The following is a 24407-nucleotide window of genomic DNA, read 5'->3' as shown; positions in this document are numbered from 1 at the left end:
TTTTGTCTAGAGTCAATCAGTAAGGTTTTTGTCAGTTGGTTGGTACCCTTCTCCTTTAGGTGGATGTCCTAGGTCTCAAATCTTGTAACATGCTTAATGATTTCAAATGTGATGCTGCTTTAGAATTGGCAACTATGGTATTTGGACAATCATATTCTGCTAAACTAAACTACTGGTGCTTTCAATGCTTATTAGTTTTCAGTGTTTATTAGGTTAGTGAAAAAAAAAAAAAATTCGGTTGAGAACTTACACATAACATATTTCAGTGGCAATTGGGTCTATTGAGATGAACTGGTCTTGGTAATGAAGAGCATACAACAAACTGGTTTATCAAGGATTAATTTGGAAAGAAAACAAAGCTTTTTTGCACATAAGCTTACTACATTTCTAAATTCAATCATGATTGTAATAGTATTAGCTAATATCATTATTTATGCATGCATCATCACCGATCATTTAAAAATTATGAGTCCAATTCAGAGCCAAAACGTCTTTCTTCAAACTGATGTCAAATATAGTTCGGAAGCTGGCATTCATGATTCTTTCTAGTGCCATTTGTTATTCAAGCGACAATTCTTGGACCTTCAGTGGCAGTCCTTTGAAGAAGTCGACATGTGGTACAGTAAGAAGACATTCAGACGAAACTAACTTCCAATTGTAATTCAGGATCAGGTGGTGTGTGAAGACAATTATCTCCAATTTTGCAAGCTCTGCTCCAGGGCACTGCCTTATCCCCCTCCAAATGGCATGAAGTGCTTGGGTTTTGCTTTACCAGATGCATCCTTCAAGAAAGAAGAGAATGTAAGAAAAAACTGTTTGAACATGTTTATTACTTTTATCTTTTAGCTATGCTACTTGGGAAATGATGATATTTGCAGTATTAAATACTTGTTTAATTTCTTTCATGTCAATATTAGCCTTGAGAAATTAGCTTGTAAGGGTATTTCAGATTGGTAATGACAAAAAAGGTAAATGATGATGGAAGAATCCATAAATACAAATCATGTGAATCTTTGAATGTGGCATCTAACTTTATTTCATTTGATCTGTGATGTCTTATGTTTTTTTACATCCATGGAAAGGTCTGTGTTGATCTATTAAGTGGCTTTTAGTTAGGATGGACATGTTTAATATCCTCATGTGGTTTTTGTTAGGATTGACATGTTTAATTTCCTTTCTTTAAAGTAGAAAGAGCTAGCTTGTTAGGCTCCTTGCATACCATTTTGGTTAGGAATGGTTGGGGTCCTCAGACTAACTAAATAAAGAGTTCTTTTCCTTTTTCTAGGGAAAAGAATTGGACAATGGCTAATCCAAAATTTATTCACTCAAATGTCAGTAGCCTGGGCTAACCAAACCAGTAACAACTAGAAAGAGAAACTAAGAACAAGTATAGTTAGGGTAAATGAGCTATTACAGGCTTGATGCTTTCAAACTCCCTTACAGGAGCCACTGAAGTCCGGGCTAAATAAAACGAGTTGTTATTTTTTCAAATTAGCTTTAACTTGAAATAGCTAGTTGATATCATAGGGAAAATAAAACCGTCACATCGAGTTAGGAAGAGTGGTTAAACTCAGTTGGCTAAACCTGCCTGGACACATGGTTAAGCAAATAGGAGGGAACTTTCGTTTATGTGATCCACAACAAAAACGAAAAGAAGAAGAAGAAAAAGAAGAGCAGCAGCAACCAAAGGATTTTATTTTACCTACCTGTCAAAAATTCATTCTTTTAAATGCAAAAAGGATTCAAAGAAAACCAAACTCTCACCAGCCATCTCCATGAATTAAAACTTTCGGGATCCTCATATAGCGAGGGATCCAGATGCACTGCTGAGATGTTTGCCATAACAGTGCATCCACGTGGAATCACATAGCGTAGGCAATAATAACATGCAAGTACACCAAAATTTAATTTATTCAGATGTTTTCTAGTAAGATAAATCTCTGGGACCTACCTTTGTATTGTATATCTGTACTTGCTTTCTTTGGAAGAATCGAACCACTGTCAAGTCGTAGTGTTTCATTGATAACCTATAACCTACATCAAAAGACAGTTATATTAGTAGCAGTGCATCTTTTTGTGTGTCTTCTTTACTACTTCCCATTCTTACTTTTGCAGAATTTTGTAGTTTTTGACGGTTTACACATTGTGTGAATTTCAGATGTTTGTTCTTGAAATACATTTAAATAAGTATTTCCATCTCAAAACCTTGGGTAGTGTGTGGAGATCATTATCTTGGTTTGAGAAAAACATTTTAATTTTGCCAAAAGAAGGCTTAAGAAAGCATTAAAAATTTGGGAGGGGAAGGAGTGTATCTGAGTATTTTGAAACCATACCCATAATTGCTTGAGTGCCCTGGGACATCTGCTGAGGAAATAGATCACTATAGCTATGACCCTTGATGTGGTGAGGTAGGCTGAGCCAATCAGGTTCGGCAATAAATCAATGATCTGCTCCCATGAATAAGAGCTGTTGTCCACAAGCCAGCCAAGGAGATCATCTTCCAATTCTGCATTGTTGTCTCCCTTCTTTTGTATCCTCCCTTTCATTTTTTTTCTTGATAGTGTTTGAGATAAAGGTTTTTGACTGCGAGACAAGATTGAAATTCAAATCAAAATCCTCAAATTATTAAAAATTACATAGCTGGATTTCTTCTATTTGAACAGTGGAACTAATTGCATCCATTTCAAACAACAGATTGATATAGTTTTTTCAAGAAAAAAAAGGAAAAAAAGAAAAGAAAAGAAAAGGAAACTTGGATATAACATTTTGTTTGTGTCTGGTTTCCTAAGCAAAAAATATTGAAGTTTCAAAAATGTTTTCTGATATTATGACTTCTTTTTAAATTTTTTCTCAAATTTATACAATCATACATACATAAGAGACGCATGCATATAGATAGAGACATTTTATCTTTGAGTTTCGCAGCCTTCATGCGTATTCATGGTTGTTGTCTAGTCTTTTAACATTATTACAGCCTTTTGTATGCTTATCATTGTTTTGTGTGTACAATGAGATTGGAGCCAGCTTTTGTTTCATGTGAGAGAGGTACATCTTTACTGTATATAGTAGGCAGATGAAGGAAATGACTTGCTTTGTAGTCATACCATGTACCCATCTATAAGGCCTTCCACTATGCAGATCCAGGCTCTATCTGCAACTTCTCTGTTTCAGGCACACCTGTCTCTTTTTGTGGCTTTTCTTCGCACAAGTGGTGGGCGGTTGAAGGTTGGCAATGGACGGGCAAACGGAGGCTAGCTGCGGTGGTAACAAGTTGCCAGGGATCATCGGAGAAGGGGGGCGTTCATGGGCGAAGGTAGCCCAGGGCCCACCTAGAAAGGTGGGGTGGATCTTGTGCAAGATTTCAGCGATGGAAGTCGAGCAGCTCCAATGCTACTTCTCGACGGTTTTGGACTTCCCGGAAGATGAGATGGAGGAGCGGGGGAAGTGGGAGAAAGTATTGGTATTGGCCTAGAGTTTTGGCCGGCGAGTTCCGATTGAGTGGATCTTAAAGGACTTTAAGGAGCAAGGGAAGCTGCAGGGGAGTGTGGAATCTTTTTCACTAGCTGAAGAGCACTTGTTCTTCCGTTTTCAGTTGGAGGAGAGGGATACCATCCTGAATGGAGGGCCGTGGATTGTAGTCGGCCAGCTTCTCGCGATTGAACCTTGGGTGTTGGACTTCATGTTGGGGATGGATCTAGTTACAAGAACTACTATTTGGCTGCGTCTCCCTTCCCTTCTGATGGAGTTCTGATGTTTAAAGAGAATTTAGGGCATCATGGAGGTGGTCGGGAAGTCGGTGAGCATTGATGATTTTACAGAGCAGCTCCAGAAGATCGGATTTGCCTGGATCAAGGTGGAGATTGACTCATTGAAGCTGTTGAAGCTTGGAGTATTGATAAAGGAGAAGAAAAAAACCTTATGGCAGCTGTTCATCTATGAGAACCTTTCGATAGTTTGCTTCTCATGTGGGCGGATTGGCCACAGCGAGGTGTGCAGTTCTTGTTAGTTGAGGGTGTTCTCTGATCGAAAAATGTGGTGGAGGCTAATCTGCTGCCGATGAAAGTCTCGATCGAGCCAGAGGCAGGAGCGCCTAGGCCGTCCGACTGGGGAGGATTTGGCGGTGTTGCCCTGTCCTCGGCTGGGGCCTTGGGTGGTGACCTCTCGTATCCGGTCACCTCGGGTTTCAGATGGTGGCCAGAAAGGAAATAGGGATGGCGAGTCTCATCGTGATGTGTCGGCCCCAAAATTGGGTTAGATGGATTCACCTCCTAAATAGCCGACTTGGTCTGATCCCCCCTGACTCTTGAGGGTTAGCAAAAGCCCTTGAAGGTGGCTCGCCATCAATCGTCGGATTAGTGTGTCGGTCGGTGAGACTTGGGGATTTCGGTGAGCAGTGAGTCAACTCAATCCGAGTCACCCTTTGCGGTCCTGGTGGACTCAGGCCTAGCCCCAGTAGACATGGATCTGGGCCTGGTGGTGTGCCTCGTGGAACTGGATTTGCCCATGTTGGAAGCGGGCTCTGGCTCGGCCCATCTTAAACAGGCTCGGAGTCTGGGCAAGGGGAAATCGCCTGGTCCAAAGTTGAAGGGTGGGCTTGGAGGGCTGTAGGTCCAACAAGTGATCAAGTAGGGCTCCAGCCCATCATCTTCAGCCTTGGTGGCCGCCGGCAGCTCTGCGAGGTGGTGCGAGTGTGAAGGGCAGGTGTTGGCCGGTGGCGCACTGGAACCATCCAATCTCTAGTCCAGCTTTGAGGAGGGGGCTCCGACGGCAATGAAGGGTGGTGTGGTGTTGTGGCCCTGGGTCGGCAGGCTGAGGGCAGTGGAAGCACCGGGGTAGTGGATCGGGCGGCTGAAGCAGTGCTTGTCCTCACGGCAGTGGGGAGGACCGTCGTCACCACCCAACCATCACGGACTAGCAGCATGAAGTCTGGAGAGGTGGTCTCTTCTCATGACAAATGGGGTTCTTTCGATGGGATGGGGTCCGAGGGGAAAGGTGTGGCGTTGGGGCAGTCCTCCTTGGTGGTCGGTCCGAAAGAGCCAACAACTCGAGCGGAGTCCGGTGGACTAACGGTTGATGGGCATTTTCCTTCAGGTGGGGAGCATGGTCTTACGGAGAGGTTGAGGAGTGCTCTGGGTGTGAGCGTATTAAGGAAGGTACCTCCCTATGATGGGGATAGGGAGGGGGTTACTAGGCCGGTCCATTCAATGGGAAGGAGCCATTGTGAGGTGGTGGCCCAGATTAGGACTACCTTGGGGAATCCTTCCAAAGGATCTTCGATGGATGGGCCTATAGGGAGCAAGGCTTCTACTTTGGGCTGTGATGATGGGGAAGGGGGGCCCATTTGTGGTGATCCTTGCCAATGAAGATTCTTGCATGGAACGTGAGGGGGGTTGGGAAGCCCTCATTTGTTTCCACCTTCAAGAGGTTAATGTATCACCAGCAGCCTGACTTGTGTGTCCTTTTTGAAACCCGATTGGCGAGCAGGAGCCTCGAGAGAGCATGGCGGTGTCTACTGGCTTCTTGGGGATTCTATGCTATAGAATCTTGCGGCCTCGTCGGGGGAATTATTGTTCTGTGGAGGCTCGGGATGGTTAGTATAGATGTGATGCATAATTGTAACCAACAAGTTGTTGTGGTCATTTCTGAGCTCAATGAATCTTCTTGGCTGTTATCAGTCGTTTATGCTAGCACTGATTATCGGCGGTGACGGATGTTGTCTGAGGAAGTTTCTAGACTGATTGATTAGGGTCTGCCTTCTCTTATTGCGGGTGATTTCAACTACATTGTGGGGTCTTAGGAGAAGTGAGGTAGAACTTTTTCCAACTGTGTCGAATCAGGGAGTTTCGTGACTTCATTTCGAGGAATGGGTTGATTAATTTGCAATTTGCGGATCTCTGTTTTACCTGGTGCAACAATGAACAGGGAAGTGCTTGGGTCTGGGAGCGTATTGATGGAGCCATGGCTACAGATAGTTGGATTCAACAGTTTCCTAACTATCAAGTCGCCATCTTTCAAGGATCGCTTCTGATCACTGTCCTGTCCAGTTTTCTCATATCAAAGCTTTTTTCGGTTCGAAAAATTTTGGCTATCCTATTCCCGCTCAGGAGATATTATTCGGGAGGTCTGGAGGATGTCGATGCGAGATGATGCCGTGTATCGGGTCAACCACAGACTCGAGCTTACGAGGCGTAGGTTGATGAGGTGGAACCGAGTGGAAGTGGGTGATATCTTCAGGAAGGTAGAGGAGGTTGAGACCTCGATTGTTGAGTTGCAGATGAGGGAGGATAGGGATGGGAGTGTCTCTGCGGATGACCTGAGTAGCCTTCGGGCTAACCTATCAATTCATCATTCATTATTGAGGTAGCAGGAGGTGATGTGGCGGTAGAAGTCTAGGATTTAGTGGTTGAGGGAGGGGGATAGGAACATTAGATTTTTTCATCAGGCAACAGTCATCAGAAGACAAAGAAGTCGGATTCGAATGTTGAGATGTATTGGGGGTTAGTGGGCGGAGAATGAGGAGATTAGACAGGAGATCTTCACCTTCTTCAAATTCAAGTGGTCTATCGATGAGGGTGGGGGGCCTTTTCCTTTCCCTCCCCCTACTATCTTGGTGTCGAATGAGAACTCAGGCTTGATTAGTCCTATGTCTAGAGAGGAGATTCAAGGAGTGGTGCTAGCCATGGTGGAGGACAAAGCTCCTGGTCCTGATGGATTCCCTCCCTTTTTCTTAAGGTAGTATTGGGCCATCATTTGTGATGACGTGATGGAGGCCATTCAGTTGTTTTTTGCTATTGATCACATGTCGGTGGCTTGGAAGTGGACCTATATTACTCTTCTGTCGAAGAGGCAGAATGCTTTTGAGTCGAGCCATTCTAGGCCCATTAGCCTTTGTACCACCATGTACAAATTCTGTGCCAAGTTCTGGTTGGTAGAATGAAGCTCATTCTTCCCAGATTGATTAGTCTTGAGCAGGATGTATTTGTTGGGGGTCGTAGCATTTTGATAATGTGCTAATAGACTGGAGTTCATGCATGATCTTTATAGAGCTCCAATCCGTTGATGTCTTATAGCTATCAAGCTTGATATAGAGTGAGCTTATGATTGGATATGTTGGAATTTTCTTTTTCATGCTTTGGAGAGCTTTAGATTCCATAGTTGCTAGATCAGCTGGATCAGAGGATGCGTGCTTGCCCCTTTGCTGTTTTGATTAACGACACTCTGACGGATTTTTTTAACTCATCTGTCGGCCTTCGTCAAGGTTTTCCTCTTTCACCCTACCTATTCATTATTTGTGCTAATGCTTTTTTCAGGAGCGGCGTCCCGTGGGCAGGCCTTAGAACCCTATGTACCGACTTCGGAGGCTCAGTTGATCTCTTATTTGCTCTTTGCAGAAGATTGTCTCTTGTTGGGTCGGGCCACTATCCGGAATGTGGCGGTCTTCAGGAGGATCATGGAGGATTATTGTGCAGCTTTGGGTCAAAAGGTGAATCTCCTCAAGTCTGCGGTCCACTTCAATCCGAAGATCAGGGCTCAGCACAAGCAGACGATTCGGGGGCTATTGGGTATCTCTGAGCAGGTGGGGGTCTTTCGCTACCTCGAGGTGCCGATTACTGGGCAGAGACTATGGAGGCCTGAGTGTGGGGAGTTGGAGGCCTCGATTAGGGAGCACCTTGAAGGCTAATAGTCTAGAGCCCTATCGATGATAGCTAGAATCACCTTGATAAGATCGGTTCTCAGTGCTATTCCTGTTTATATATTATCTCATACCATTCTACCAAGATCTTTCTCGAATCTCGAGCAGCTCTTCAGAGATATTCTCTGGTGATCTCACGGCAATGGGAGAGGGGTGCATCTTCTGGCCTGAGATGTGATTTGTCAGCCAGTTAGTGAAGGAGGGCTCGGTATTCAGTCCCTATTGATTAGACCGGAGGCTTTGATTGCCTAACATGCTGCGAGATTTCTGATTCAGTTGGATAGCTCATGGAGCTCGATGATGCGGGCTAGAAGCGGGCAGGTGTCCTCAGAGGATGTTGCTCATGTTGGCAGGAGGAGCTCCTTTTTGTAGAGGGAGATGTGCTCTTGCTTTCCTGATGTGGTGGCCCATATCAGCTGGGTTGTGGGTGATGGTCGGATGATTGACGTAATCCATGACCAGTGGATGGCCGACATTTTATTTTTTCGATGGCCGACCTTCATCAGCTCTGAGGTGGGTGAGACCCTCATGGTCAGTGATCTGCTTCAGACTAGGGGGAGGAGCTGGGATGAGCAGTTGGTGACTCGATTCTTTGGTGGGCAGCTGGCCGAGAGGATTATGGCTCAGGCGATACCATTGGCTGAGGGGCTGGATGTTAGGGCGGTTGTCTTGCATCCTTAGGGTGGTGACTAGAGATTTGTATGATTTATACAGGGAGGAGTCGATTAGGTGGTTTGAGGGTGCATGGATTTGGAGTCTTGGTGCTCATCCGAGAGTTTGCCTTTTCATTTGGAAGGTGACATAGGGTCGGCTCCCTATCAGAGCTCTGTTGCGGGCCTGAGGGATGGATATCTTACCATCTGTCTAGGCTATGGGATGGATGAGTGGGTGGATCACTTTCTCTTTCGATGTGCTCGGGCGGTCCGGGTGTGGCAGCTTGCTAGGCTTCTTCCTGTGGTTATCCTTGGTGAGCGATCTAGCCATGCCTTCTTGAAAGCCATGCGGCGGAGTACTCTAGTTCAGAGTACGAGGCTCAAGGGCATCAGGACAGCTTGTATGGCTTATTAGATCAAACTGGCTCGGAACACCGGTCTATTTGAGGCTAGGTGGATGTCGGCGAGATTTGTGTTTGAGAGAGCCTCTTCCTAGTTTGCTGAGATTCTAGAGTTATCGTTGTTCGGGCCGATCCTGAGTTGTGACATCTGAGACTTTTCCTCTGTTCTTACAGCGCCTCGTAGGGTGTTTATTATTTGGGAGCCCTCACCCCCGACCTTCCTCAAGGTCAACTTTGATGGTAGTGTGACTGGTGGACGTCGTGGTGCTGGCTTCATTATTAGGGGCCCGAATTGTGGATTTATTGCGGCGGGTGGGAGTTATTTGTTTGAGACTATAGTTGCGGCCGCTGAGTTGCAGGCTGCATGGGAAGGTATATTCTACACAAGGCTGCAGCTCCGAGCCGATCGGTTGATGGTGGAGGGGGGACTCGACTACGGTGGTCAGCTGGATTCGAAGGTGGAAGGGCACAGTGTCTAACCCACTTTTTCGTGACATCTGGCGCCATTTGGTAAGATGCATCTTCATTGAGATCAGACATGTATATCGGGAGGCGAATAGCGCAGTCGATTGGATGGTGAGCTACGTGGCTGACCATTTTGGAGCGGATAGCTGGTCTGATGTTTTTGTTTTGCCGATGTCCTTTCGTGACATCCTTTTTTTCTGATTTCTTGGGTTGTATTTATACACGTATTGTATGAGTGATCTGTCTTACCCAAAAATAAAAGGTTTTCTTTGCCATAATGTTGAAAGTAAACTGCGTATACTTTATTAACTTTAGTCCCTTCAATGTTTGTTTGTCTGATGCAACTAAGCAAATATATGGAGTAATTGTTAGATTTTCAGTGTTACCTTCATTGGTTCATCTTGAGCATGTATAACAGAATTATTCTCCCAAGAGCTGATGAGAATGGTGGCAATCTGTTCAGCATCCGGCAAAATCCATGATTCAAGCCTTTTGCTGCAAAAGAAGTTGAGGAAGATGGACCTCTGGAACTTGTGGACATTTCCTAATGCTACTGGAGTGGCAGGCTCCCCAATCATCTTGACAGCATGTTGTGGCCAGCCATGTTCAAACAATTTCATATCATTTTGTAGTATGAAATGGTTCAGCTCAGCATCTGCAGAAACTACTGCCAGGTTCCCAAACAAGCTTGTCATGAGGATCTTTCTCAACCTGCAAGTATGTTCGAAGTTTTCTCTAAACAAGTTAGCAATGCCATTTTAATTCACTGATAATCAGTCTATCAATTTGTGAGATGCAGTTCTCTTCAGTTTGAGTACTTTTTCAGTATTGAAGTAAGTTATATATTTATATTGTGTCTGTTACACTTTGAATCGAGAAGTTCTACAATTTGATTATTTATAGGAGTCCGAAGGGTTGCGAGGGAGAAATCTTATTATTTACTTTTCAGTCATAAAATATCCATCCACTGAAATGGATGATGCAGCAGTGAAGTCAGCATTGATGAGAAAAAATTATTCATGAATGAAGATTAAGGATATAATCAACAACGTCGCTGCATGTGATTCATGTTTTCTGGCTTCTATTTAGCCTGCAGTATTTATTTGCCTGTTCTAACCATACATACTTGATGCTTCAAGAGAGAACGCTCAGGTGTTTCTGATAATTAAAACTCTGTAGGATCACAAACCTGAAAATGTGGTGCTCCATGAAAGATCCCAGTTTATATGATGCACGGATCTTCAGAAAAGAGATGGTCTTCTCTTCCGAAGGCTCTTTAAGGATTGGACCACAATGAGTACTGTGATTATAAAGATGATCACAGGAAGTATAGCGGGGGACATCTCTCTCTCTCTCCCTCTCTCTCTCTCTCTCTCTAACGAGGCACCTCAGCTACTTATATTTGCTTGACAAAATATGTTTTTGCCAGCTTATAGGGACTTTCATTGGACTTTTATGCTAAAGGAGCACCCATGCTGCTTAAAAGGAAGGGGTAAGCAACAAACTTCAGCTCTTGGAGAAGGTTTGAAGTTCCAGCCTCAGGTCACTTATTTTAGTCGACCTATTGAAACTGCTGTCTTTTACACAAGATTCGGTTTTTAATTTCTACTGCTTTGATTCAAGGTGCGCCTGGATGCGCTGTAAATTCATGTTGCTTTGTGGTTTCTATATATTACTTATATTGATGCCAGCGTTGAACTTGTCCACATTTTTGATAATGCACTCCTCCTTACTGGCATTAATGTGAGATGGAAAATGTTGTCATGCCAAGTCTAGCCTTCAATTGTTTTTTTTGGGAATAAAAGCTGTTACAAAAAAGAATCTCAGCCAATACTAGAGAAAAATAACAGTTGATAGAAGAAATTTATCTATTGTTTGTCAAGGTCATTATTGAAAATGGAAGTGTGGATCTTTGTCAAGGTCACTATATATTGAAAATGGAAGTGTGGATCTTCATGTGTAATTTGCCTTTAAAAATATTCTTAATTGTTTCCCTCAAAAAATGTCCTTGGTTTTTTTTTTTTTTTCTTAGAAAACTTCATTCTGTGGGTCACCGTGTTGCCTGAAGATTCAATATTGACATGCAACAGAAGCATACTGAAGCGATATGGCTGATACAACCGAAAATAAAAGTAGCTCTTCCCCTTTCCACTTTGTTCATGGTACATGATTGGATGCACAAATAAACTCTACGTTCAGTTGGATTCTTAAGAACATGTAAGGAATGGGTGCTAGCCTAAAAGCTGAAAATGATTGTGAGGTGCCAATTTTTTTAGGGGCTTTTGAGCTATTAAAAAACAAAAGACATGCATGAACCATAGCTACGGGTGTATTTAACTCTTTCTTAAAAAACTACGATGATTATATGTCATCCCTTGGGGTGTGCTCGGGAAGTTTCTACTAAATTCTTCCCTTGCCTTTTCTGATTCGTGCTCTATCTCTTTCTTCCACCTCTGAGCTCTTTGAATAGGGATAGCTACGGGGTGGGTATCGGCCGCGTTGGTGGGTCGGGGCAAGCTTGATAAAGCTGCAATTTTTTTTCTAATATGTATCAAACATATACAAGATATAAAAATAAATCTCCATATTTAATGTAATATTAAATAAAATAAGAATTGGAGATATAGAATATAACAAACTTAATTATCAATCAAAATAGAAACACGATAAATAGAAATATTGTTGTGCAGGAAGTTAAATCTCCTTTAAAATAAGAAAAATAATTAGCCAAAAGAGAACAACTAATCATGTAGCTTGTAATTTTTACTTCATTAATCTTTCTTATCATTGTTCACAAAAGTTTTTGTCCATTATTATTATAATCATTAAGAATAGTTTGACTTCTGTTACATTCTGATTGTGTAGATGAACCTAAAAAAATATAAAGAAAAATAAATTCATGAGCCAATAATGTTAAGGTTTAGTGAAGGGTGGGTGGGCGAGAAATTCAGCAAAAGGTTTAATATCATATGTACTCATGCCAGGTTCGGGGAAGCATTATCATTACTGCATCCATTCAAAGTCAAGGCTCCTACTCACCCTCCCTCCCTTGCCCGCTCTCTCCCTCTCTCTCTATTCATCCCAAGACTCTTGAGTAGAACTGGCACAATCTGTCAACCCAATTCGTGTTGCCATAGGCCCATAACTAAGTTTAAATTTAGACTAAATAGATTTGGATCGTAACCGAATCAATTTATTTAACTTATTTAAAATTTGAATTAGATTTAAATTTTTTGATTTGTTTAACCTATTCGACCTATTTAACATCCAGATCTAGTTGGATCAGACAACTTGTTTAATCCATGCAACCTATGCACATTTTAACCTAGCATCGATATATTTTTAGAATTGTCAGAGTTTTGAGCAAGTATACTACATGGAGCACTTTCTAAGCCATCCATCCGCCACCTCCCCTCTCCCTTATCTAAAATAGATTCGGATCGTAAACGAGTCAATCCATTTATTTAAGATTCAGCTTAGATTTGAATTTTTTGATCTTTTGATTTGCTTAACCTATTCAACTCATTTAACATCTCGGTTTGATTGGATCAGATAACTTATTTAACCCAAGCAACCTATACACATTTAAACCAAGCATCGATAGATATTTTTAGAGTCTATCAGAGTTTTGAGTAAAGTACACTACATGGAGCGCCTTCTAACCTCCCCTCCCCCCCCCCCCCACCAATTGGTGGTCCTTAGGGTTCATTCGATCCTGACGCTTCGCACATTTTCTATAGTCCAGAGATGACTCCAAGTGCCCCTTTCCATGGCCTTTCTTCCTCTCTTCTCTCTCTTTCTCTCTCCTTCCACTGGGATTTGTGGTAGTCTTCTGACTTCCCACCTCAACCCTCTTTGCACCTCTCCAATGACAATCTGGCATCATCACATTATGACCTTGTGTTGCCCTTGTTGGATCTACTCGTTCCCTCGCCGCATTGTGATATGTACCATTAATCTCTCTTCTCAAGTCAATTCTTCTTCAAGTTCTTGTCTTCTTGTCTTTTCATTTTTTTTCTTTCAGGCTGCCGAAGATCTTGCTTTTGACAAGATCTTGCCGATAAGGTTTTCTTTTAACAGTTGCTATGGAAAGGGAAAGGAAGATGGAGCACTTCACGGTGACACTACCTTTTTAGGTTAAGCCAAATTAATCACGATTCAAAAGTGATAACTTATAGCGAAAACTATGGATTAGTCTATCTCCGGGAGTCCCATCTCTTTATGTTGTGGCTTCTTTCATTGTATTTTTTAAATGACCTGATGGCCAGGAAGATCTTAATGGACCAATAGGATCTTCTGGCATCCAAACATATCTGAGGTCCTTTAGTTGTTGAAGCTGGAGTTTTTTTTTTTTTTTTCCTATCATTATTTAGTTTAGCAGTTGATTCATGCTGCTTTGTGTGATTGATTTTGTGGAGCAAGATTTACCGTGCCGATACTAGAGCTCGAACCGATTGATTGATGGTACAGTTCAGTATGCTCCTCATATTGTTTCATGCTAAACCAATACAACAGAGAGAGGAGGGGAGAAAGAAGCAGAGAGAGAAAGAGAGAGAGAGAGAGAGGGAGAGGAAGGGAGAGAGATGGAGAGGAAGGGAACGAGGAGGCCAGTGGTAGCTGCCGGAGGGCCGTGGAAGCCCTCGAATGACTAAAGGAGCAGAGAAGGGGGAGAATTAGAGAGAGAAAATAAGAGAGAGAGAGAGAGATAGAGGGAGGGAGGGAGGATGAAGACCGGTAGTGGCCATAGAGGACCACAAGGCCTGGATCCTCTCCTCGCTCTCCACTGAATCGAAATAAGGGCGGTTGGCTCCTATTTCGATCGTGATATATATTTTGCCGACTCATATTGAAGTTGGCAATCGACAAAAAATAAAAGAATTAAGCTTGCAACTGAAATAGGAGTCCTTGCTATCTTGATTGATAGATAGTGGAGAAGGAGATTCAGTCCTCTTGGGATCTTTGTGGTCCTTTGACGGCCACCATCAACTTCTTTGCACTCTCCCTCTCCTTTTCTCCATCTTTCTCCCTCCTTTTCTGTTCTATTTTTCTCTCTCTAGAGGAGGACAAAGTTTCAAAGGTCTCGATGGCCCTCTAGCGATCTCGAAGAGCCGTCGGTGGCTTTCTTGATCTTTTTATCTCCTTCCATCTTACCTCTCTATTCTTCTCCCTCCTCTCGTCTTTGCTAATGTTTTATTGCCAAAACTTTACTGATTGGCAGTCGGGAGCGTTCAGCAAAATTTGTGTGGTAGAAGATGCATCTGACCTTGCTAAATGGGCAAGATCGGTAGTAAAATACATTTCTCTCTGCGTTGTAGAGGCCCCCATGGGCAGTCAGTACGTGGTCATCTTCCTGGCATATGCACTTCCCTTACCATCACCTTTTTCTTATAGTCAGTGTTCACCCCAGCATAGTTGATCCTTCTAATTTCAGATACAGGGAGGAATGTCATAAATCTACGTTGCTGCTCCTTGGGGGAATCATTGAGAATTATCATTATGGTTCTAAGATCCATCTTCCTTGATAAACTAATTAACACTATGGTAGTTGTGAACCATGTCTGCACCGAAGCAAAGAGATCTTCTAGACACAGCTTCACCTGAAATCCAAGGATTAGCAAGGACATTTATATTTTCTCCCCCGCCAACAGGCCACATAAACTTTGGCCACATATTGGGCACTTTATGGATCAATATCCTTGAAAGTTTTGCTACGATTCTCTTTTATAATATTTTATTATAAAAAATATTATAAATATTATATATTATAATTTTATATATTTTATTTTTTTAAAAAATAATTTTTTCTTCCCTACAACTCCTTCACTAGTCCCCTCTCTCTATTTTTTTGCACCCACCTCCCTTCCCGACGCCACCACAGTTGCTCCAAGTGGTCCTCCACTCGTGGCTCCCCCCTTCGACTACTGGCGCCTTACCTGCATTTCTTCCATCTCCTCTCCAATGACTTCTTTGTGCTCCGTATCCACCACGGCTCGTTCGCTCCCGATCCACTCGTGGTCCCCTTCGATCCACCCATGGCCCTGTCAGTTTTCTGCCTTCAATCCACAAACCCCCACCCCCCGTAGTGCCCCTTCATGCACAGCCAAGTTCCCTCTCCCCCTCCCACCTTCCCCCCGCACCCGTAGCTTGTCCGCCCCTCGCATGCTCGCGGGTCCTTTGCTTGTGATCAAAATCCTTGCACCCGTGGCTTCTCCACACCCCCTCCATAGGTCGGTTCATGCTAGTTCTCTGCTTGTGGTCACCCCGCCCCCTCCCTCTATTGGCGTTTGGGGCTCCTTAGCCCTCTATCTATGCTTCCTGCCACCCATGACTCATCCACTTTCATTGGCCGAAGGAGGCTTTTTGCAAAAAAAAAAAAAAAAACTTAATTACGAAATCTATCATTAATTTAATATTGAAATATTTTTAATATTTAAAATATTTACTACACCAGTCATGCATATGAGCATTTTAATTGATTGAAATCTAAATTATCCATATTTAATCTAATATTTAAAAATATATAAATAGTAAAAAAATTTAAAATATCCTTTGGAGTATGCAGTAAAAATCTAAAATTATATTTTGCCCTGAACATTTATAACATTATAGAATCTGGCTCCATAAGAATGTGCCCTGCAATCTTGCTAACGAGGGCCCTCCACCAATATTCAATGTTAGGAATTTCCAAACCAAGGTTTGCAGATAACATCTCAGGCGGCAACAGTATTTGGAAGAGTATGAATAGGAATTGATCATACGACTGATTCAACCACGGTAATTCTACCTGCCATTGAAAGTGTCCTCCATTTTCGGAAAAATTCTACCTCCTTCGGCCAGAAATCTCAAACGCGCGTCTGGGCCTCGCTATGGTAAATATTTCAATTTTAGACATGGCCGGGCCGGGCTGGACCAGCCATAAATTAAAACGCGGACGGGCACCAGGGCAGAACTTCCGGTGGGCTCGCAGCCCTCGGGACACGTGGGCACGGATATTTTCACCTCAATCGGATATATGCACGCTGCCTCTTCTCCTTGCCTTGGGTGAGAACCAAAGCGAACGAGAAGAAAGAAGGGAGAGAGAGGAGAAGACCGCGACCCCGTCCATCGACCTCCAAGAACCATGGCCACGACCGCCATGGCTTATGCAAGAATCGGGGTTCTGGTCCGGGCCTCGTGGGACACCAATCCCAGCCCCAAGCCCCTCCACATCCCCAAACCCCCCAAGCCCGCTCGCCTCCCTACACCTCCGACCATGACGGCGCCGCCTGCGACGGCGAGGACTGCTGTCCTCGAAAGGGACGAGAAGCTGCCCTCTCCCCCCTCCTCATCTCCCGCCGCGACCGCCCCCAGATAGGTACATCCGAACTGCCATCAATTCCCCCATAACACCCCCCCCCCCCCTCTCGAGCGAGCTCTAGTCCTTTTCTTTTCTTTTCCTTTAAAGAAAAAAAGGAGCAATTTTGGACAATTTCCGGTCTAACGTCTCGCAGAGGTGTGAATTTGCGGGTTCTTGAAGTCTTAATGGCTGGTTTGTGTTTTATTGGTATTTTGGGAGACTTCAGTCCTTTATCATGTATTTACGGTGTTGTATTACGACTTTGTATTTCTTGCAACCAGATAAATCGGATGAACAATATCTGGGTTACGAGAGATGGTGGTTGCCGGTTGCGCCTAAAGTGAACAAACCCCGATCCATATATAATGCTGCTTCTTTGGCATACTTGGGAGATTGCATCTATGAGGTAGAACTGTGGCTCGATTTTCTTCTTGGATTCTTAGACCTATGTTTAATTTGACAATACCATGACTACATTTAACTCTCTCTCTCTCTCTCTCTCTCTCTCTCTCACACACACACACACACACACACACACATTTACTTCATTTTGATTTAGTTGCATACTACGTGTATTGTATCTGGAACAGGCCTCTAAAGGTTTTTCCCCCCCTCCGGGATTCGGCCTGCCCATAGGGTTTTAATGTAATTTTGCTTCTACTCCATCCTCAAATAAGCAAAAGCCAGCTACTAATATGTGATTGTTACATATCAACCATGATAACCTCTGGTTTTTTTGTTCAGTATTTATACTATCAAAGTGCTTGCTCATTTGAGGTTGCACGTTTATATAATTGTGTAATGGTATGTTTGTCAAACAACTGAACTGTTTGAATTGTTATGCTCATCTTGCAATGATTCTTTATGGGGATAAGGTCTCTGATTCAATAAAGTGAGAGTAGAATTCAGAATTGATTGGTTTGTGGGAGCAAAGATCAACAATCTGACTATCAATTGGAACCATTACATCTTGGAAGGGAAGGCAATGGTGTTATTGATATTACTACTAAATGGGGAAAAGCGTGAGTATAATATTAACCAACTCAAAGTTATTTCACAGGAATTCAGATATCAAATGTTAGTTGGATGAGCATTAGAGAGCTTAGAATTATTGGGGAGATGTGGAGGGAGTGCTACCAGTCTTGATGACCAAGTTTAGCATCAGTAGTGGTAGGTTCATGCAACAATCATGCATGGTGGAGCTTACAGATATCTCCTTTATTTAAAGTCCGTGAAAAGTGTGGCTAGCCATGAAGACCATGGACAGTCAAGGAGGAGCCAATTTCTTTAACATAGATTCATGATGCTTTATTAGTTTGGACTAAATGAGCATCATTTCAGAGTTTAATTGTGCTTGCTAAGAGATAACAGCACCATAATCCATTAGGATCCGTTTGTTAGATGGTGGACACCAGAGCAAGTGTATTATTTTGGTTTCCTAATAAGCCTTTTTATGGTCTTTTTGTTTTTGAGTTTTACTAGGGACTCATTTGGTTTGCCGGAAGAGGAGGGAGGATAGTGGTCCATGGGAAAATGAAAAAAATGCCTCATGTTTGGTTGGAGCTTTTAAAGGAGAGAGATGGGAAAGTGGTTTTTCCATGGGAATAAGTTTCCCACATTTCATAAAAAAGAAAAATCATGTGGGACATGGGAAAGCTACTTTCCTACAGCAGCAAATTATCGTATTTTTTTACCAAAAAATACTAGTAAGCCATAATGATCTTCTTAATAGCTATTTTTAATAGTTAATCTTAAACTATTAAAAATTACTATAATATAAAATGTTGTGGTAATTTTACTGTAAAAATATATTAGTAACTATTAAAAATTGACATGATATAAAGAAGTTGTATAACTATAAAAATATTAGAACTCTAAAAACTCAACCCAATAAATATTTTTAATACCTATTTTTAAATATTTAAAGATTTTTTAAAATATTTTTAGATTTAAAAAATATTTAAAAATAGCTATTAAAAATTATGCATGTGATGTTCCATGGATATTTTGCACAACTTTATTAAGGGCATAATAGATATTTTATACAATTTTTTCAAGAAATGGATGCTCAATCAAATATAAGTCACTTTGGAAAGTGTGTTTCCTATGTCACTTTTTGATGGTCAACCAAAATGCAAAAACCATTTTTTAGGTATCATATATCTAGACATCAGTTTTTCAGAAAAAATATTCCAGTGAGATAAAAATTTTTACTGCGAACCAAACAAGTCTTACGTGTCCTTAAGAATATGGTACCATAGAAATTTTTTTAATAATCACCAAGTGCAAGATTCAATTGCATCTTATATTCTTGAAGTTCATGATTTAAGGTCCACATGGGCATTTAGGTATACATATTCATTGGTGGTTGGATCATTTGTGAGTCCTTTCTATGTTAACTTTGATGTTGTTGCTCTAAATTGGATCCACAATTTTAAATGCCCACCTTAATCCTCCAAATTTTTGTATTTTTAAATGACCAAGAGTCTTAGTACATTAGCGCCGAAGTTTAACTTTCCATGCCATTGCTATGCCATTTCCTCTTCATATTTACTGTTCCTTTTCTGTTGTTGAACTACTTATCCACCTCACATATTGCTGGTTCTTATGTTGCTGAGTATTCTTTAGTCAACTCTTGATAGCAAAGCCTACGATGAGTTCAGCTTTCCCTTGTCTTGCCACTAGTCTGGCAGGTCCTCTTTTGATGCGTTATTCCATATCTGTCCTTGAACTGCTTGGCCGACCCATTTAATTGCAGGTGCTGTGTTGTCAAAGTTCCTATCAATTGCCTTTGTTATCAGAAGATCTCAAGTTTGGAATGATCTTTATTGGTTTCTTTTGTTTGTAAAAAAGTAGTCCCTTTCTTTAGTTTTTTTTTTTTGTGTGTGTGTGTGTGTGTCTCAATATTTCATCGCTCTCTGTTACTGAATGGCGTCAGTTTACCAATCTAATTACAGGATTACCTTATTTTGGAAAATCGCATAACTAGTATGTGAAAATACTTGACGCACTGTGACATACTGAACTTCCCTTCAAACAGATGAGCCACTTCAATAAACTTACATTATGGGGCAGAAAAATTCTCTCTATTTGGATAAATATTGAACCACTACATTGTTAAGTGTATACTAGATTTTCCAGGACCATAAAAATTATTCCAGATAAAATATGCCAATTATATTGATTGAGGAGGTAAAGTTTAGAAAGTGTAAGACACCTACTTTGTAGATCTATGGGATTATTCCAATGAAGTCTTATCATGGAATACATTAAACCATGTCTTTTTGGTGATTATCAAGATTTTTCTTTGGAATGTTTGCTGAGACTCCCTTGAACTTCAACTGTATCAAACTAATACCATCAGATGGTTGGTTGTAGTTTTCTTGCCTATATAGCAAAAAGTTTGAGGACAAAACTATCTGTCGCTAATTTCTTGCTATTGATTGCTAGCTCACATGTTGTTGCTCCAAAATTTAGAAGCGTTTTGGTCTAAATATGCAGCTATATGCTCGGAGGCACTTTTTGTATCCACCTTTAAGTATCAATGAGTACAATGAACGGGTGATGAAAGTAGTACGCTGTGAAGCACAGGTATGCGTCCAACTGTATGTCCAGTAAAAATCACTGATATTATAAGCTTGTGATGATTGTTCCATTGCATTTTTTGGCATACTTTTTCAAATTAAATGTAAACCCGCCTGACTTGACATCTTCTTAGGACTTTTAGCCTGTAGGCATAGCATTTACATGTCCATTTTAATATAGACATCTGTGCCATTCTTGTCTTAACTTTTAGGTCCATTTCAAGCACACCCTTCCTCTTTTTTTGAAGACAAATTACATTTTCTTTCTATTTTCATGTTTTTTAAGCCTAAATCTATTTTTCACGTACTGTTTCATATTAACAGTACATGCTAGTCTCTTTCATTGCTTCTGTTTTTTTTTTTTCATATCAGTAGTTCTGGTGTACGTTTTCTTGTTGAGCATTTTCATGCATTACTACTCTTGAAGTTTCATACCTTGGAAGTTCTCATACTTTCTTGTGTTTCAGGATATTCTGCTTAAGAAGATTCTTGATGATGACTTCTTAACTGAAGAAGAAAGGTTACATCAAGATTCTTAAATTTTAGTTGTTATTTTTTCTTGCTCATGTAAACCCTAATTGTTTCGATGACTATAGCTAAATAGTTTATTGAAATCTTACTAATTCAACTGACATATATGCTTATTTTTCAGTCATGACAATCATATCACAAATCTATTCTTTCAAATTGTTTTCTTTCAGGAATTTGACAAATCGGCCCTCAATTGTTTATCTTTGTTATCATATATTCAATTTTTTCTGCTATTATTAGATCAAATGAACTTCTTGGACTGTCTGTGTTTCTATGTTATGCAGGAAAATGGACTCATCAAGTATGTGGTAGAATACTATAAGTAGGAAATGTAAGTGAAAATGGGTTTATAACAGGCAACTTTTTGACTTTAAGACTTGGACCATAGATTAATATTGCATTCACAATTAGCCATGAATGTGGCTGGGGGTGGCAAGTTATGAGCTGACTTGCCAACCTGACCTGCAATCAACCTGTTTAGGCAGGTTCAGTTTTGGCACGAATAGGTCCGGGACATAAAGGGTTGACTTAACCCAACCTGTTTATATGCTAGGTCTAGATTTAGAACCCTAACATGTTTAACCCATTTTGACCCATTTAATAGTTGGCTTGGGTTAGGATCGAACTTGTTTAAGATCCACTTAGCCCATCTGAAACTCATTTAACATATTTAAGACCTGCTTAAACCATTTAACCCATTTAATCCGATTTGACTAGTTTATTTAACAAGTTGTGCTGGTTGGATCAAATTAGCTGCTTAATAAAAAGGTCGGGTTCAGGTCTAGAGTTTGTACCTGTCTAATGAACATGTCAGTTTTGGGTTGACATTTTTTTGACCTGCAACTCGACCTATATCCAATCCAACTTGACCCATTTGCGACCTATAGATATCATAACATATCATGAACGTGCATATAGTTAAGGTTTGGATCATTATTCACACGACATGCAGGAATCAGGCCTTTCATGCAGATGATAAACAAATATTCATGAGTATGTGATAGCATTCTCGTTATGATATCTCTACTGGCAAATTAAGATAACACCCTTTAAAATTGACCTTTGTCTTGTGAAGTTATTGCTTCGTTCTCGATTTTAGTTTCTGCAATTCTTGGCTAATAATCATTAAAGTGTACTCCTATATCTTTTTAATTATCTTTTGGATATGATTTTGGTAGTATTTTACAACTGCTAGCTATTTAACTATAGCTACATGTGACATCATGTGTTCAATAATTTTGGTACAGGGACATTCTTCGCTGGGGAAAAAATGTTGTTACCAGCAAATCACGAACTACAAAACGAGCTGGTGTAGCTGTCTACAATAGAGCATCTTCACTTGAAACACTGGTAAGTAGCATTGTATGTGAACTCAAGGGGTTAAGAGATTTTTCATCATTTAGTCCATCATGGCTGCAAGGCCATTTCTGCAAAGTGCAAAGAACTCTGAATTAATTGTTTGCATGTCTGGCATGCTGATGTTGGAACCAGTGATCCTAACTATGTAAAATTGTTGGTTTACCTATGCGGTGAGGATTTTGAACTTATCTTGTAATAGGTTGGATATCTTTACCTAACTGATGTGAAACGCTTGGAAGAACTTATGTTTAGATTAGGATTCTCGACTGGTGCTTCTTCAGATTTTATTGCAGAGGAATTTCGCATGAATTTCCAGTGAGTTTTTTTTTTTTTTGGTGGCACGCACGCACGTGCATGCGTAATTGTGCCTTTTTTTTTTTTTTTTTTGTATTGCTCAGTTTGTTCGCTCATCTCTGTGTATCATTCCCATGACTAAGAGTGTACTATATAATCCTTTGCAGAAAAACAAGTAAATTGTCAAGCTCTCAGACACCTACTACGCAGTAAGCGAAGTTACGATTTGCAAATTTGGAAATGAGAAGCATGGTGACTTGCTGGTGGTCGCCTATTTGCTGGAACCAACAATTCCCTCCATTTCTCACATTATTATTAGTTCAACAGCATTGACATGACAGGGAGGGGCAACCAAGCCAGAAAGAGGGATACACTGCTCTGGAACTGAAGCTACTATAGATATGTGCGGATGTATCTATTGCTGAGTCCCGTTTATCAGAAAGAGGGAATGCAAACTTTGAAGCTGTGGTTATCCCTTATTTGGATCAGCCAGTACCCCCCTTGAGTTTTCTAATGTAGCAGTAGCCATCATTTGCTAAAGCGATACAATGCAAGCATATTCAGGATAAAGTGACCATTTTGAAATTTTATGGTGATCATTCAAAATGAGCTTTATCCTCATGTAGACGGTAATTTCTGTCATCCATGTTTTTCCAAAACAGGTTCCAATCATTTTATCAACTTGCTTGCGTTGTGTCGTTCTCATCCGCAGCAATAGATGTTGATGCGATGCATGACAAAATGCACTCATGTACGTCTCAGAGCATTACATTACAAAAGGCTTTTATTATGGTCTTTTATTATAAGAATATACTTCTCACATTCTTAATATTATGAGCACGACGTGTGTAGCTGTTTGTATTTGATGGCACCCGACGACCGTAAGCTTGTTACCCCACTGGGATGACTTTTTCCCGGTGTTCCATGGAGCTTTTGGTTTGTATAAAGTCTTGCGGGAGCACTACTGTGAAAAGAGAGGGAGCAACGACTAAAGGGCTCACGGTCTCTCCAAGCGTGTGGACTGGAGTCGCTAGTCTTAGCGCGTTGTTTTCGAAACCATAAATACCAGCTTCCTAGGAATTATAAAATCCTTGGTGTTTTGTTGCATACTCGCATGACCCTTGCGTCATTATAAAAATAATGATGCAAAAGTTTGATGTGTATTTGGCTGGTTTCGATGGTTAGTTTGTTCGGTCTTATATATGTTTGGGGGCAAAATGTTTTCTGTTGTAGGATCTGTAGGATTGACTATAGTAGAAGTATAGCATACGTACATCAGGTGGGATTGAGATGGAATTGTTCAGTGCCTCTTGTATCTTGGATTTGAATCAATGAAGCCACCTCCTCATGTTACCCAAAAAAAAAAAAAAATAATGATGTTATTAGAAATAAGCGAGCGATCTTGCTTTAAATATTTAGCTTATACGTGTTTCTGTTTTTGATTATCAGACAAAAATAGTGATGAAGGAATAAAGCAATGAAACTTCCTTTTCCTCTTCCATTGACGTCTTTTATATATTGGTAAAAGTGGGGTCAGTTGTGCGTGGTTTAACTCATACGGAGCTTCACCCATTTTGAGATATGGATATGCTTGTCAAACCTCAATAAAATATGATCTTCTAACATACTTCTATAAAATGTTGAACATGTGAAAGGTTCTCATATAGAAGCATTTCGGGGAAAGCTTTTCTTTTGAAGGTTAGACGTGGACTCACAAAAACAAAAATATCTAGAATACCCATTTCTGTATTTTAGTGGGTGAAGATAAAAGAACGTTCAGCATGGAGATCATATGCATATTAGGGATAACAAAACTTGTATGGGACAATGGAGCTCATTCAATTTGACTAGCTTTGCAATTTTCAAATTCATGTTAGTAACGACCAAATAATTCAGAGAAAATGCTTTCCAAATGCACAAAAATACCATGCTGGAATGGCTCCTCTGTCATCCAATCCTCGTTCATCCTCGACATATGAATCTCAATTTGTGGTATATTTTACATCCAAAGCATAGATTATTTTGTGAATCTAACATGTGATATCCATTGGATTGATATACTGCAACATCATTAGAGACTCATGTTGCAAC

General features: G+C 41.0%; 2 protein-coding genes across 2 annotated transcripts; one reads left to right on the top strand and one right to left on the bottom strand.

Moving 5' to 3' along the window:
• Positions 1-558: 558 nt before the first annotated feature.
• On the bottom strand, positions 559-15246 carry LOC105040409 (cholesterol 22-monohydroxylase CYP90B52). The gene is made up of 7 exons (XM_073253452.1): positions 15146-15246; positions 10402-10512; positions 9599-9923; positions 6184-6334; positions 1952-2034; positions 1765-1826; positions 559-766 (listed from the first exon to the last, which is right to left on the bottom strand). Exons 1-7 carry the CDS (start codon positions 15244-15246, stop codon positions 559-561), a joined length of 1041 nt encoding a protein of 346 aa, XP_073109553.1.
• Positions 15247-16240: 994 nt separating this feature from the next.
• LOC105040412 (uncharacterized) lies at positions 16241-22804 on the top strand. Its single transcript, XM_073254745.1, is given in 8 exon segments — positions 16241-16519; positions 16522-16566; positions 16830-16954; positions 20050-20139; positions 20600-20652; positions 21911-22013; positions 22222-22337; positions 22484-22804. Coding segments are annotated over 8 exon segments (765 nt in total). The 5' UTR covers positions 16241-16332; the 3' UTR covers positions 22530-22804.
• The last annotated feature ends 1603 nt before the right edge of the window (positions 22805-24407 follow it).

This window comes from Elaeis guineensis, chromosome 3, assembly GCF_000442705.2.
Source record: "Elaeis guineensis isolate ETL-2024a chromosome 3, EG11, whole genome shotgun sequence".
In the NCBI taxonomy this organism is placed as follows: domain Eukaryota; kingdom Viridiplantae; phylum Streptophyta; class Magnoliopsida; order Arecales; family Arecaceae; genus Elaeis; species Elaeis guineensis.
This window is presented reverse-complemented; position numbering and strand designations above follow the sequence as displayed.